We start from the raw sequence: 17236 nt of genomic DNA, 5'->3' as shown, positions 1-17236 counted from the left end.
AAGCATTTACATAATAGAAGAATTGAAAGTGGTGCTGCCAATAATTTATTGCTTGTGTAAGGTGAATGTGAAAGCAATTATACCTTTGTCATAATTGAAGGTGGTTTTTTTTATGCAAGATCAGTATCTTGTTACCATTGTGTAAACAGCAATGTAATGAAAGGTTCAGTAAAATGTTAACAGTTGGAGGAGTATATCTAGACTGATTTACTCTTTTTAAGGGAATTGAGAAAAATGTCAGAGGAGGTGTTGATATGAAAGTCTGGCAGGAATGAGGACTGTTTCTTTCTTTCTTTTTTTTCCCTGTAGGTTCATTTATTTTGGGAGGGAGAGAAGAAGGGAGGGAGGAAGGGAAAGAGGGAGAGAGAGAGAGAGGCTTCTATCTGCTGGTTTACTCCCCAGTGTCCAAAATAGTGGGGCTGTGGGGGCTGTTCCAAGCCCAGAACTTAGAGTGGCAGGGCCATGTACTTGTCATTCTCTGATTTTTTTTAAGATACATTAGCAAGCCACTGCATTGGAAGTAGAGCAGTCAGAACTCCACTCATATGTGTTGTCAGTGGAGCAGACAGTGGCTTAACTCACTGTACCATCAGGCCACCCCCAGAGAAATGGGAATTCAAATAGGGAAAACCAGAGGGAGAATGATGGAACAGTGAAAGTCAGGCTCTAGGGGAATGGTAATAAGTTAAAGAATTTGTTGGGTTGAAGGCAAGCTGGAAAGAGTTGAGATACAGAGCTCCTCAAGATACAACAGTTTCTCTGAAAATGTTAATGTGAGAAAAAGGGGAGGAAGAAACGCAATAAACTGGAGATTGAGGAGGAGTGGTTGCTTATCACAGTGGTTTTAAGAGTGGGAATAGGAGGCAGGCTGCTTTTTGCTGCTAACTCTATAGGGAAGAAACATTGCATACATCGTGTATATGCTTTAAGACATGTCTTATTATTATTAACGCAAGAACTTTGCATCAGGTCCAGAGCGTGTTCTAATTATCTGCTTATATTAATAAAAAGTAGTTCACTCCACAATTGAAAAAGAATTGATGGTCAGGGCATTGAATGTCCCAAACCTTATACTGGGAACACTAAATTCCTATATGTACTTGAACAGATTGAATATTCATATTCCACTGAAATTTCAACAGCAGTGTATGAAACATCATCATGATATTGGTAAACCATTACATAGGTTATTGTTGATACACATCTTATCTTTTACAGTTACAATGTGCACATGGCCAAGAAAATACTTTCGTGGCACAAATGAATAGCAAAATTTTCATTTCTAGGGTTGGTATGCTTGGTCATACTTAATCCTTCAGAAGCATAATACGTATTAGAAGTGCACTGCAAAAGTGCACTTCATAAACAAGACAATGTTAGATAAGAAACATGAGGACATTGGTAGCATATCTCCCTAAAACATGTGCTACATTTTATACATCAGTATCTAGGCATCAATGCAGTTGTTCCCTGTTCCTCATTCCTCCCATTAATCCTTCCTTCCTGGAGATGTAATTGTGACTTTGCCTCCTAAAATTTGTCTATACGTCTATACATCTGTTGAGATCAATTACCTTCTTACAGCAAAGATTTCATAAGGTTCCTTCATTCTCCACATTTATCTTAGTCTGATATTCAAAGCACTATAAAATAAATTCCTAAATTTCCTGTCTTCTCTTCCTTGCTTTCTTGCTCTGGCCTATGCACTGTTTCCTGCATATGTCATGGATACTTTGAGTCCTAATCCTTAGGTCAAAATATTCCTTCTGCTAGCAGTATTAGTTTACACCAAATTCTTTATAACCATTTTTTTATTCAATCTAAGATTATTAATCTCTAATGCAACTGTTTTTATTTGAACTACATCCTCTGTCCAGATTCATAAATTTAAGCCTTTACTCCTAATGTGATTACGTTTGGAGACAGTGCCTGTAAACAGGTAAGGAAGGTTAAATGAGATGGAAAGAATGAGGCCTTTATCAGACATGCTTAATGTCCCTGTAAGAAGTGATATCAAACTTTCCTCTCTCTGTATCTCTCTCTCTCTCCTCCCACTACAGATCTCATCCCTGGCCACACCACACTGAGGCAAGGTCTTGTGAACAAATGTCAAGAAAGTGGCATTATACAGGGCATGAAAAAGCCCTCACCAGAAAGGGAATTGCTGCGAAGCTTATTCTTGGGTTTGCCAGTCTCTGGAAGTGTAGGTAGCGATTTCTGTTACTCAAGTCATCCATTCTATGGTTTTATACCTTATTCTTATGGTGGTTCAACAGATACATGTGATGTGCAATTTCTTCTATACTCTTGTTTTTCCTAACTTCAATTAATCTATTGTAAAAGTCGTTATGTTGTACATCAATTATTCATTTCCTTGTCTGCTTCTGGGAGTAGATTCTTAGTAAAGGAGCCTCATGAAGTGTAAATCCCCGAATCTCTCTATGCCTATGAGGAACACTCAATGTTTTGGTTATTTAGTCATCACATTCTTATTATTGCTTTTAATGATTTATTTATTTGAAAGACAGAGTTATAGAGAAAGAGAGGGAACACAGAGAAGAAAATATTTTTTATCTACTGGTTTGCTCCTGAAATGGCCACAACAGCTGGAGCTGGATCATGCCAAAGCCTGGAGCCAGAAGCTTCTTCCAGGTCTCCCACAATAGCGAATAGGCTAAATCACTTGTGTGATCTTCTGCTGCTTTGTTAGGCACATTAGCACGGAAGTGGATCAGAAATGGAGCAGCTAGTACTCAACTCGATGCCCGTATTGCATATGGGTACCACAGGTGGTGGCTTTACCTGCTGCACCATGCTGCTTATCACAGTTATGATGACGTGTTTGGTACAGAGAACGCTAGACAGGATGATCTCCTCCATCTGTCATTTGCCATTTCTATCTCTCTTCACCTGAGTGCTCTTATCTATCAAAAGAAGATAATGATGTGATGGTTGTAGATTAATGCAAGGATTTACTATGAGATGATTTATGGGTGTGGAGAAGATATGATCAATAGCTAGCTAAATCTAAGTCAGATTTATTCACAGTTTGAGTACCAACTCTTCTATACAATAAAGCCAGTATAAAGATCCACAATCAGAATTCATCTTATCTCCTTTTTCCTTTCAACTTTTGTTTTTATAGCTCAGAGCATTTTTATTTTTGTTTTCCTAACACCAATGTGGTCTATACAACAACTTGACTTCCTGTGTATAAAGACAAGCCCACCTTTCCACCTTTAGATGTTGAATGTCTCACACATGGGAGGTGAAGACAGGCATACGCCAAATGTGAGAAATATAATAGATTCCCATGTGTGCTGTGTTTAAAAATTCTGATTTTTCCATAATGTTCCTCATAACTTATTTAAGAAATATCCAGTAGAGCCATTTGCTCTGCTACAAGTCTCCCTGTTTATGAGATGGTTAGCTTTCTATTAATCCATACCTATGGGACATACTTCTTAGATAAGGGATCACCTGTGGTTTTCCATGAGCTTTGAACTCCAACATGTGATTAAGGCAGTAAGTCCATTCAGCAAGTCCACAGACAAGCACATCATCTGGCCTCATCCAGCCCTCTCTTCTCTTTCTGCTCTCCCCTATTGCTAACATGAGAGCAGGTGGAAAAGGAAAAGTGCTGTGTGTGGAGGTATGGCCCCAACATTCTAAAACAGACCTTGGAAGAGAGGTTTCCCTTAGAGATAGCAGCCTGTTAGTGGTCACACTCGCAATTAACAAAAGTGAATGAATCTTTTTGCTGACACAAGTTCAATATATTACCATCAGTCTTTCATCAATGCTGTGCAGGAGTGGGGATGTTAAGTAATGTTCAATTTTGTTGCCAAGCAGGTAGGTTTTTATTCGTTTTTTTTTTTAATTTTTAAAAAAGTGAATAATAGAGCCAGGTGCAGTGGCCCAATGGCTAAAGTCCTCTCCTTGCACGCACCAAGATCTCATATGGGTGCCAGTTCTAAATCCGGCAGCCCCGCTTCCCATCCAGCTCCCTGCTTGTGGCCTGGGAAAGCAGTTGAGGATGCCCCAAAGCCTTGAAGTCCTACACCCTCATGGGAGACCCAGAAGAGCTCTTGGCTCCTGGCTTTGGATCAGCTCAGCTCCAGCTGTTGCGGTCACTTGGGGAGTGAATCATTGGACAGAAGATCTTTCTCTCTGCCTCTCCTCCTCTCTGTATAGCTTACTTTCAGATAAAAATAAATGAATCTTTTTTTAAAAAGTGAACAATAAAAGAATTCAGGAACAAAGAAAGTATCCTGGAAAGCAGAATGAAATCTTGGGGAGATAAGTTTCTACTGCTTGGTGGCAGGAGTCCTGTGAACTGCTGCCTAAGTGCTAGTCCACATTGCAAATGCCTTCCATGTCAGAAAACTGACTAGTGCTGAACTTCTTTAATTAGAACAGTGAATTAGAATAGTGCTGGGGTGCAGCCCTGACAGTGAAGTGTGTTAGTTTGTTAGTTTGTGAGTTTGATAGTTGAATTATTAACACTACTCTGCTGACACCCAGACATAAAGTTCAAGGTGGCAATAACTAGTAAACAGGAGTGGAACTATCCTTACACATTTGCTTCATGCCTGAAAAACAAGAAATTCAGGAAAAGACATCTGGACAAAAAAAAAATTGGAACAGGACTTAGAGCCCATCAAAACATGGATTTGATGCCTTGGCGTCTGGTTGCTAGGCAACATGCTTCTTACTTTCAAAACAGAGTTGTAAAAGTAAAATTCTGGGCCAGCTTTGGGCATTTCTCATTGAAAAAAGAAATAACCATGAAAGTGATCCAGGCCTTCAGATAGCTGATTGCTCTGAAGTAGAATAGCTCAGACCACCTCTCCTACAGACATTTTGGCTTTTACTTTTCAAAGTATTAAGCAGAGATTAACTTACAACTTTGAAATTGTCTGACATGAATGCTACATATAAGTCTCAAAGTATTTTTCTCACTCTCTAATTAGTATAACTTTCCAATTGGGTGCATATATTCACATATTCATGCTTTTCTATTATTTACTTTTCACGATGTGAGATGTCAGAGGGCCAATCATCAAGTAAATGAGATTTGCTTTGCTAAAAGTATGCTTCTGCTTGGTAAGCAGGCCAGGCAAGCAAATGTGAAATGTTTTCTAAGTGTAGATCAATTTGAGAAGTGCATGTTATTGCAACATTTAATTATAATTAACACAGATTATTCATTTCTTTCTCCTTTACTTTTATCTATTTGAAATATACTCAATTTCACAGTTTACCAAGCAGAAATTGCTAGCTGCCCAAACAAAAAACAAATACAGGAAAAGCAATAATGAATCATTTATAAATCGTTAACTAATTTTCTTTTTAATTAAAAACAGGAAGATTATGGGGCAGGAGAGCAAAAGTGATGATCTTTCTATTCATTAATATTTGTGCTAAGATTATGGAATGTGCATTTGTATTTAAAAATGAAAGCCAACTCTTTAATGACCTTCTTCTTGGAAGGGTGTGCCTACGAAAGGTTCTTCCTTTTCCTTTGCAGCCTCTCCTTCCATAAATTCTTCAAAGCCTCCTTCTGGGTTCTCTCCAGTGATGCAAAACGGCAGGGAAATCCAGACATGAAAAGCTGCTTGTGTTTTTTGTTAAAGTACTTGGAAACCAACTAGAAATGGATCATCTTACAGAACTTCCTTCACAGTGAAAGCAGCAGAATGAGTGCCCTCCCGGTTCGCAGTGGGATGCTGCACAGGGAAACTAAAGGATGGCTTCCAGAAGATCACTTAATGAGGAGAGAGTTTTCATCGTACACAGCACAGGGTGCTGCCTGGACCTCCCTAAACTTCTGTTGGGCAGTGTCTTTGTTTACATGTGGTTTACATCTATGCACAGCCCATGAACCACAAGAGTTTCTTACTCCAAATTTATCACCACTTTTCTTTCATCCCAGAGGTGCTGCAGCAGAAATAGCAGGATTAGGTGGTGAAGCTGTGTAATTGCAAAGTTTCCTTCAATCCACCATCAAAATTCCTATCTTTGTTCTATTTGCTCCATTTCATCCCATGATTTTACTCAAGCCTTTGCATCGTCCTTCAGCTCTTGTGGATGGAGTACCAACACTTCTAGAAAGAACTTTCAAAGTCACTTCTTATCAGGCAGAAAAGCACAATGTAAAAAGTATCAAGGAGGGTAGAGTTGTAAAGATGGACACATATCAGGCACCAAATTAACCCAAGCTTGTTGTTTGAATGTCAACACTAACATGGTGGACAAATGATCAATAGCTACTGTGTTTTTCCGCAGCCTCTGGACTTAGACTGATCCGATTCCTTGCTGTCCTTACTTGTAGGGAGGAAACCCTAGGAAAACATTCCTTCTTCATGCCTGCACTCTTTGCCCCGATCTGCACTGGCACTTAATAAATAGATCCGTCCCAAAACCCAGACATGCCTACAGGATGTGTCCCTTCCTTCTGCTTGGGAGATGCACTGGCTGACTAGGGAGGGGTTATAAGGAGGCCCAGATGGCGTCCTCTCCACTGATTGGCTATATCCTGCAGGCCCTCTCACATTCCTTTCTGTTCAGGAAGTCAGACTCTAAAGGGGACCAATGAGAATTCTATGAGAAAGTCAGACTGGGAAAGGAGTTTTTTGGAAAGCCTGTCCTCTGTTTCTCTATGTGTTGCAGAGTGGGTCCAAGTAAGAAGGTGGGAGCATTTACAAAGAGAAACGCAGCCACCATGGCTGATCCAACAAGCTCCTTGCGTAAGGTTAGACAGTCTTACATTACATCTTACTGAAAAAGTTTCACAGGCAACTTTGCTTTTCCCTTTTACACTTTAACTCCCTATGCATTGTGACCGTGCGTACACACCTGTACCACCACTTCTCGGACTGTAGCACTGTTGATTGCTAATTGCGTAAGCAGAGGCAATAGAGTAGTCATTCCAGGCAGGCATTGATGCTGGGCTAATCTGAACACAGGAGCAGAATTGGAAGGTGGCTGCATGTCCCGTAGAACTAATTCGTTAAGCCAATCCGTAGTGGCAGGTAGTTAGTTGGTAGGAATACCAAAGCCACCCTCAAGACCCATGGGAATTGTGGCCCACGCATCCCTGCTGGACCTACCTCCCGAGTGAACAAGATCGCGGCATCGTAGTGCTCCTCGTGGTCCTCCCCCAGCTGGTTGTGCTGGTGCTGCCACTTGCAGAAGTCCTTGAGCGTGGTGGCCGCGTTCTTGCTCACCTCCAGACTCTTGTCCTTGTCGCCCAACACCACTACTTTCACCACCGCCAGGCGGATGTGGTTTTCGATGCTGGCGTGGCTGTACAGACGGTTGGCGATGGAGGCCAGGGTCAACAAGTAATGTTGCAGGCCCCGGCCATACATCCGTGCCATGGTCGCGTCAGCCACTAGGAGCAGCTCCACCTGGCGAGACCGGGAGATGGAGCGGCGCTGTCTCCTCCACCACGTCTGTGGTCCAGGTCCGTCCACTGCTCGTGAGAGAGCAGAGGAATCGGAGAGCTGTGGGGCCGGCGCTGCGTGTCCAGCAGGGCTGACGTGCGTCATGGGCCGCTTGTGGGTCCTTGGTGGCGATGCCGGAGTCTCGCAGCTGGCGCGTGATGGCAGGGCCTCGAAGCTGAAACCTTCTCGGGTATAGACGTGCAGGATCCGCGAAGACTCATCACCGTACACCCGCTCAGCTTCCGCCTCGGCCCAGGGCCCGCGCAGCAGAGGCTTCAGGGTGTAGCGCGCGTGCTTGACTGCGAAGAAACCGTCCAGACCACCGCAGAGGTCAAAAACAGCCAGGGAGCGGGAGCTGCCGTCCACAGTGCCTCTGTAGAAGCAGTGGTCCCGGTGGCGCCGAGGTGCGCTCAGCCCGCCTCCAGCCGGCACTAAGCCAGCAGCGCCCAGAGAACCATCCCTTTCCAGGTCCAGGAGGAATCTCCGGCCGCCCGCGTAGACCAGGTAGCCCACCTTGCCACCTCCCGAGTAGAGCTGGTCGATGTTCTGTACAAGCCCGCTGCTCCGGCGCTGCGGCACCCCCGGCGGCTGCGGATGGCGGGGAGGGTCAGCTGGCTCCAGCGCCTCCTCCCCCTGCTGCCGGCGGGGCTGGGCGGCCGCTGCAGCAGCCCGAGGCGGCCCGGCTTTATCCTGGGCAGGTGCCGCGGCCAGGGACAGACGGAAAGCGCACAGCAGCAGGGACGCCCACCAGAGCCGCATAGTGCGCTGCCCGCGGGGAGGGGCTGCGCGACCGGGACCTTCTGGGTATTTGTTATTCGCTAGGGAAGTTACTGGGGCGGGGAGTGGAGGCACACTGCACACACACACACACACACACACACACACTTGCTCTCAAGGTTGACTCAAGTGTCGGAGAGAGGGGGACCGGCAGCAGTGTCTGCCTGTCCCGGCCGCGGTGCCAGCGTGCGAACTTTTCTTTGTTGCTTTGGAAAAATTTTTTGGATTAGAGCTCCGGAAAGGGGGGAAAAAAAAGAAAAGAAAGAAACAAAACGATGGAAAAAGGGGAAGGAGCAAAAAGCCAGGTGGTGGGGCTTCAGTAAATAGGAGAAAACAAGCAAACAACAACAACAACAACAAAAAATGCTGCCACGGTCCTTGCACGGAGAAAAGTGAAGAGGGTACCGCGCGCCGGGCGGGCAACTGGTGCGCGCCGCCTCGCCGCCGCCCCCTGGCCGCTAGCGACCCGCGGGCTGCGGAGGTTTCAAGCTCTGTGGCCCACTTGCTTTCTTATTTGTGGGTTTCCTTGGCTCTACGGGAACCAGGAAAAGGGGGAGAAAGAGAGAAGGAAAAGCCATAAAAATTAAAACAGAATAGCAGGGGGCGGCCTTGGGCGAGCCGGTGCCGTGGCGCGTCTGAGTCCCTTGGTCTGCGGTGCCTTCCTCCCCGCGGTCATCCCCAGTCGGCCGCTGCGAGCGCGGAGAGCAGCGCGAGCGCTGTGAAGATGCGAGGAGGTGGAACAATGAATTTATAGCGGCATGCCATCCTGCAAGGGCAATTTCAACAATTCGTCACTGCACGCTGCCTCTTAAAGGGAGAGCTTCCCCCACCGCTCCCACCCTTCCCGGTCCGCGCCTAATCAGATGGGGGAGGGTGGGGTGGAGGGGGGGTGATCGAGGAAAGGGAGCCGAGGAAGGAGGAAGGGACCGGGACCTGGCGAGAAAGGAGGAGGGACAAGGGAGGGAACGCAAGCGAGAGGAAAAAAAAGTATTTGGGCAAGAAAAACAGATTTCCTTGGCCTCATTTAAAGCCACAGCGGCTCCGGGTCTGTCTGATATTTCACAACCAATCGGAGTTGGCTAACCCCGCTTACCTCATCTCCTGAAGGGGTGTTTTGGTGTGTTTTTAAAGTTATTGGGACATTTCAGGTCTCTCCCTGCCTACTTCTTGCTTGCTTTTCTTGCCCTTGGTGGGCAGTTCCTGCGGTTAAGTTTTTCCCCTTTGCACGCCGTTGCGCTCTGGCTCCGTAGCCCTGCAAGTTCCTCCAGCAGCAGAAGCCGCCCCAGGGTCCCCACCCGCGTCCCCTCGCCCCTACGCTCCTTTGCTTTGCCTCCCCCGGCAGTCTTGCCTTTTGCCTTGCCCCAGCTATCCCGGCACTCGGGTCCCTCTCACCATCCCGCAGCCGCGGCTGTGGCTCCAAGTGACTAACTTCTGCCGGCCACCAGCTGAGCGGCAGGACAGCAACACAGCCTTAGGCACTGCCTAGCTTGTCGCTCTGATGTCCCAGGCAGGGGGCCCTTTGGGGCCTTGGGACTCCAGGCTTTGTGTGCTACTGGCGAACTCGCCTCTTTCCAGGGAGCTTTGTACCGGTGCCAACACTGTGTCCTTAAGTCCAGACCACCGGAACTTCCTTTGCTAAAAATAAATAATGAATGAGTGAATAAATAAATAAATAAATAAATAAATAAATAAATAAATAAATAAATACATTCTTTCAGCAAATTAGACTCAATTGTTTTTTTTCTTTTATTTATTTTTATTTTTTTTTAGTATTAATTACATTGCATTATGTGGCACAATTTCATAGGCACTGGGATTCCCCCAACCCTTCCCCGAGCCCTCCCCCCATGGTGGATTCCTCAAGACTCACTCAAGACTCTTTCTTTGCAAGAGTATACCAAGCATAGAGTCCAGCATCTTATTGTCCAGATAAATTTATTGGTTTCTTGGGGAGACCTTCTCTGGTCTGAAGGCAGAGCTGGCAGAATCAATTAAAAACCCCAACACAACACCATCAGCAATTTACAATATTATGGAATTAATTGACATGGTATTGAGTAACCAATATGTTAAAAAATGCAAATTCTTAACCACATCCTGTGACTACTTCATTGACCCTTCAATTTTAGTTTATACACAGAACTGGCTGCTATACAAGTTAAAATGGCTATAGGATACTATTCAGCTGTTTCGTTTCTATTTTCATTGCCCATTATTTTTGACTCTGATGGTGATGCGGAGAAGAGATGCCCCTTCCCGCCCCTCCCTAGCGAACCCCACCCCGCCCCAATGGCTTCCAAGCTGATTACTTTCTACAGGTCCACTAGAGAGTCAAGGACTGGCTTGAGGTCTGTAAGCAGAGAATATTCCAGTACTCCCAAGCCATGATTGCCCTGTGTCCAGAGTACTGCCACCAAGCCAGAGGCAGGATGAAGTCGTTCATGCTGGGGTCCCATTCTTATTTTTAAATTAGATGGACACTGGGCTACAGGAACACCCCATAAGCCCTGGATAGATTTTTGTCATCTATCAGGTCATGGAGGAAATTGCTGTCACTGAGGACCGCTGTCCTCTGATTTCTGACCCTTATTCTCTCAGTTGCCTGAGAGCAGTAACACCCAGCTGGATGGATTGAGATTGAAGGAAGAGAATCTTGATTTGAACAATGTTCTCCGTCCCTCTGAGGCCTTCCGGCTAAATGCTCCAGATACTCTGTTCTCTCTAATGGCCATTGTTTTGTGCCTACAGATAGCAAAGATTATTATAATTATTATTTTACCAGTTCCAGTGGGGAAAAAATTAATATTTTTTACTAAAAACCATTTCAAAGCAACTTTGAGCCCATAAATTTAATCATTTGGTCATTATTGATACCAAAGGGTCATATTAGGTGACTGCTGTTAAATTAGTGTATCATAATTCCTTTTATTCACACATTGTATATTTAGAATTTGAAGAAACTCCAGCTGAATTTTCTTCTTAATGAAGTTTTTCTCCTGTTCCTCAAAAATTGCAAATCTCACATGAGTCCCAAATCTGAACTTTATGCCTTTAATTGCAGAATGACTTTTATACTTACATATTCAGATCATTATAAATATATTGAACCTATGGAAATCAATAAAGTTCCCAAGGTGAAAGTCACATGAGAACCACATATTTACAAGGAAAGGAACTAATTAAAGCTTCTAAATATAACAGACACATTCTTACACATTCAGAAAACTTTTGGATGTAACTTTTCTAGAGAAATAATGTGGAACATAATTTGGTGATGTTTTGGAAATATTACTGTAGTGGATTAGGATGTCCTACCGTGTTCAAGAAAAAATAGTGCTTGTAGGCCAAAGTATGTAACAGGCTAATCTTAATCTTTTGTCTACAATGCCTACATCCTGTATTGGCACTAGTTTCTGTTCCAGTTATTCCACTAACAATTCAGATTATGACGTGGGAGGGCAGCGGAGGATGGCTCAAATTCTTGATATCCTGCACCTGTGTGGAAGAACTAGAAGAAACTTCTGGCTACTGGTGTCCAATTGGCTCGCTCTGGCCACCATGGCCATTTGGATTGTGAAGCAGTGGATAGAAAAATCTCACTCTGTCTTTCCTTCTTTCTATAATTATGCCAATAAAAATAATGATGCTTGTAAGTCAAAGGAAGTAAACTGAACCAAAATAAAGCAGCCAAAACGTTTGTTTTACAGTGGAAAGACAGAATGTACTCATAATAATATTTATGTGGACCAATTACTACTCCAATATTTCATTTTTCTGTATTTTGTAATAAATTCCCGTTTCATTAATAGAATCTATGCTCATGAATAAAGTTGATATGTAAGTTTACATTTCCTTGAAGAAAGACTTTCTACTCCAGAATATTATAAATTGGAAAAGATATTATACATCATTGTTGTATCTGCCAGGGTTGGGGCTGCCTACAGGCAGAAAAATCTACTACTGCTCTACTCTCCTAGAATCTAACTTGGTGCTCCACTTACAGCACTTCTTAAAATCGACTGAGCTGAACAAATATTCACCATGGAGTTACTGCAGAGTGTTTTGTGAAGATGATGAATACACCATGGTTAATGCACTTACAAGGAGCTCACAGTTCAGAGAGAGCCAATGATAGTACTAGATAAGCAGAATAGAAGTTGGAAAATACAAATATAGGAGGAAAGAATCAGAGGAATAATTTCTGCAGAGGCTCTGACCCCTGTATTTCCAGTCAGCTTCCCTCCATGGGGTTTCTGTGTCGTTGTAGGTAGAATATATCTCAAATATCCATTTACTTAAGTGTTACTTCCTCTCTCCTTTCCTCAAACTGAGTTTATTTGTAAGAGTAAGGAAATATCTGGCAATAAAATATTAGCCTACAGCTAAACACCTGTTCTTTACCTCCCACTTGGAAGAATCTGTCTCAAATCAGTGTTTTCCTTTCCCACAATACGATGCCTACCTTAGCCCTTGCTGCATTTTGAACCCTCTTAGAATCATCCCCTTTGCTGCCACAACATATGGATACTGTGCTAGTCTATTTTATTCTACTATTGCTTGTGCCACTAATGCTGCCTGAAAGGCCCTAATGAGGATTCTATATTTGGTGAGGAGGTAAGACAGTATTTGGGACATATGTATAACATATCAGAATGCCTGGATTCAAGTTCGCACCACGCTTTGGATTCTGGATTCCTGCTAAGGTACCATTTAGAAAACAGCAGCTAATGCAAGACCCATGTTGAATTCTATGCTCTTGGTTATGACCTGGCCCAATCCTGGCTCTTATGGGCATTTGGGGAGTGAACCAGCAATTGGGGGCTCGCCCTCTGACTGTCTATCTTTCTCTCTCTCTTTCTCCTCTCCCTCTCTGCTTTTGAAATAGAATTTTAAAATAGACTTAAAAGAAAATGAAGAAGACTCTAGGTGACATTTTTCTTCCAAAAAACCTTGTTGGTTCCTATGAGACTGCTTTAAGATCAAAAGTTACATTTTGGGAGTAGGAAAAACAATGAATTCACCCTTTTAATATTGATATGAATCTGATTTCTTAAAAAATCACTCATTTATTCATTTGAATGACAACCCGCCAATGTCTGTAAAGTTGGAGCTGAGCTGGTCTGAAACCAGTAGACAGGAGCTTCTTCTGGGTGTTTCCATCTGGGCTCAGAGGCCCCAATATAAGAGACATCTTTCACTGCTTTCTCTGTTGCATTGTCAGGGAGCTGAGTTGGAGTTGAAGCAACTTGGATTTGAACTGACTTCTATATGGGATGCAGGCAGTGCAGGCAGCGGCTTTACTTACTGTGCCACAGTGCTGCTCACTGGTTCTGACAGTTCAGAGGGCGTAACTGTTCTTCTGGGACAATTCTTTGCTCATCATCCAGCCATTTCCCTGTTTTCCCTTCTTCTCCTATATGCCATAATGGTAGAAGATGCATCATTGCACACAATATCATATATATTAACACACACTACCCACATCAGCTCGCATGTGAGAAACCTCACATACACACACATTCACTCTAATTCTTGTTTCCTGTAGGCTGCACTAATGGGTAGACAGACATTTCTCATCAGGAATTGTATAACTGGCAAAGGATTTGATCAACTGTAAATAAACTTCCCTGAGAACAGCATTGCAGGGAATTTAATCTTTTTAAGAGATGTTTACTGCATCCTGATAAAATTCCAAGCCATCTATATATGCTTACTCAATATTATAACAAGTAAGTTTGGGGTAAGCTAGATTTTCCTTTTTTTTATAAACAGAAACTTTACACTGGATGAAAGCCTTCAGATGAGTAACATACATATGTATTATTTAAGACATGCAGGTGTTATCTGCGAAGCAAAACCCACATGTCTGTTTTATATGTCGACCAGCTGCGAAATGTTGTTTTAGCTTTTCTCACAATTATGCACATATTACTTGCTTTTAGGAGTTACCCAAGTTATTTTTCTTTCTTTATTTTCCAGAAATCAATTCAAAATCTAACCTTACTGGAAACACGAGGAAAATCAGGAATTTCAGCCCAAAGTAATTTGAGACCTTTGAGGTTTTCTCTCCCTTTTCTTTGTGATGGCAAATTTCAAGCAAAGATTTCAAAGTACTTAATGAGTAGCAGTTGCAGTCATTATTGCTGAAGCTGTTGCTCCTTAGTCCTACTATATGTGTGTGTGTACATATACATAAATATGAATTTACATATTAATGTTACCTTTATAAAAGTCCAGAATGTTAGTCTTCTTGGAATGTATTCAGTCTCTCTCTACTAAATGTATTTATTTTATTCTGATAAATGAAACAACAAATTAAAATTAGTCTATCAGCTGGTTACTATGCTCAATAAAGAAGACAGCTCTTAGTTCAAGCACAGCTGTTAACTATTGGTTGGTTCACTCTCTTGTTCCCCCTTGGCTTCTATGACAGTACAGAGCTCTCTAATCAAAGTGCTCCTCTCCAAGTAAACATCTGGATGTATGCAAATTCTTAGATGGCCTATGGAGTCAAAATACAGCGTCAGTTATTCATGATTGCTAATGACCTTACTTAACTTTCTCTCTCTTGTTCAAAGATGTATTTTCATTTGCTTAGAGAGAAGGGTTGGAGGGCAGAGATAGAGAAAGAAAGATATTCTATCTGTTAGTTCACTCTCCAATGCTTCAATGGTCAGGGCTGGGCCAGGCCAAACACAAGAGACAGGAGTTTCACCTCAGTGTCCCATGTGAGCGCAGGAACCCAGTTTCTGCTGCTGAATCCCAACTGGAGCATCCAGGATTCCAATCAGCCCCCAAAAGGAATGCCAGCATTGGGGTTCCTGGCTTTACATACTACAACACAATGTTAGCGCCATATCACCTACCTTTTTAATGCATACCTTTCCTAAACAGGTTTTAACTTGTGAAACACCAACATTCTGACTTAGGGTCCCAGACGTAGGTCCGTATACAGACAATACAATTTTAGTCACTTTTATTTTGCTCTTGTTTTTCAGGGCCTCAAAAACAGGAAGTGACTATGAATCCTGATTATTTATTAATGTAATGAAGGTTTGATTTATGGCCTTGTGCATATAGGAGTTACCATTAATTTGCCACCCTTACACCTTCCAGCTGGCCAGGCCCAGGTCTGTTACTAGCTAATGTGGCTGGAGTTGCAAGAAGGTCCTCACTCTGCAGACATAGTTGAACATGAAGTAATAGCAAAGAAAGGACAAGGACTTGGATTGACTTACAGTTCAGGGAACCAATTTTGCTTCTGGTTTCTTAAAATCAGACTCTTACTTTTCCTCCTCTTCCAGTGTTGTACACACTCTCCCAGCTATGTTAGTGTTAAAAGTGTATTTCTTTGGCATTCGGGGACATGAGGCAGGGAGGAAATGATGAGATGGTGTTACAGTCCTGATGACATTCAACCCCATGTGCGCAGTTTTTATTTATTTATTTATTTATTTATTTATTTATTTATTTTGATTGATTTATTTATTTATTTGTGTATTTATTTATTTATTACAAAGTCAGATATACATAGAGGAGGAGAGACAGAGAGGAAGATCTTCCGTCCGATGTTTCACTCCCCAAGTGAGCACAACGGCCGGTGCTGCGCCGATCAGAAGCCAGGAACCAGGAACCTCTTCCGGGTCTCCCACATGGGTGCAGGGTCCCAAAGCTTTGGGCCATCCTTGACTGCTTTCCCAGGCCACAGGCAGGGAGCTGGATGGGAAGTGGAACTGCCGGGATTAGAACCAGTTCCCATATGGGATCCTGGGGCGTGTTCAAGGCAAGGACTTTAGCCACTAGGCCATGCTGCTGGGCCTCCTATGTGCACAATTATTGTTTAAGGATAAGTAAGGCAATTCCCCCATGAGCCCCCAGTACAAAAGTTATCAGACCCAATATGGTCTATGTCAGTTTTGGTTCAATCTGTGAACCTGCTTCTATTGGTTTATACCTGAAAGAGGTCCTCTAATACCTGACTTTATAAGTACCCGGCCCACTGCAGTGTTTCAGTGACTAAATCCTTGCCTTATACATGCCACATGGGCACCGGCTTGTGTCCCAGCTGCTCCACTTAGCATCCAGCTTCCTGATTGTGACCTGGGAAAGCAGTGGAGGATTACCCAGAGTCTTGGGAAATTGCATCTACCTGGGGGACCTGGAAGGAGCTCCTGTTTCCTGGCTTTGGATAGGCTCAGCTCTGGCCATTGAGACCAGTTGGGGAGTGAACCAGTGGACAGATCTTTCTCTTTATAAATCTTTCTAATAAAAATAAGTGAATATTTTTAAAAAAGCTTAATTACCTATAGTTGTGTTACTAAACCAATTATAATTTATATTTACAATATATGTATATATTTAATTTTTATCGGAAAATCAGATTTATGGAGAGAAAGAGAGAAAGAGTATTCTATCCACTGGTTCACTCCCCAAGTGACCACATGGCCAGTGCTGAACTGATCTGAAGCCAGAAGCCTAGAGCTTCTTCTGAGTCTCCCACATGGGTGCAGGGTCCCAAAGCCTTGGTCCATCCTCTACTGCTTTCCCAGGCCACAAGCAGGGAGCTGGAAGAGAAGTGGAGCAACCAGGATATGATTTGTCATCGATATGGGATCCTGGCACATTCAAGGAAAAGACTTTAGTCACTAGGCAATTGCCTTGGGCCCTATAAATTACATTTTTGCCATTCACTATATAATTTCCAGCTCAGTTCTTTTTTGTATCTCAGAGTCGCAGTTATTTCTGATCAGCATTAAGCAAATGCTTAATATTATATTTATCTATGATCTTATTACATATCTTTTAGCGAATTCAAAGAAAGAAAATGGGGCACATGAAACTTAAGGTGGAGATACTGACATAGGCTGGTCAGTGAGACACACAGAATATATATCACATGCATTCCACAGCTGCACAGCACAGAAGTTTCAGGGAATCCATAAATAACTTTTAAAAGCTGCTGTTAGTCAAGAGAGTAAAAACATAACCCACTAGAGTCTACGCTAGCTTCC

General features: G+C 43.1%; 1 protein-coding gene across 1 annotated transcript in view; it reads right to left on the bottom strand.

The window, feature by feature from the left end:
- The window catches only part of ADAMTS5 (ADAM metallopeptidase with thrombospondin type 1 motif 5), a 42954-nt gene extending 34491 nt beyond the window's left edge, over positions 1-8463 (bottom strand). Inside the window, exon 1 of the mRNA XM_004588591.2 lies at positions 7113-8463. Within this exon, the coding sequence (XP_004588648.2) occupies positions 7113-8207 (1095 nt within the window). The 5' untranslated portion in view covers positions 8208-8463. The remainder of the gene's footprint in view (positions 1-7112) is intronic.
- Between the last annotated feature and the right edge of the window lie 8773 nt (positions 8464-17236).

Source organism: Ochotona princeps, chromosome 3, assembly GCF_030435755.1.
Source record: "Ochotona princeps isolate mOchPri1 chromosome 3, mOchPri1.hap1, whole genome shotgun sequence".
In the NCBI taxonomy this organism is placed as follows: Eukaryota; Metazoa; Chordata; class Mammalia; order Lagomorpha; family Ochotonidae; genus Ochotona; species Ochotona princeps.
This window is presented reverse-complemented; position numbering and strand designations above follow the sequence as displayed.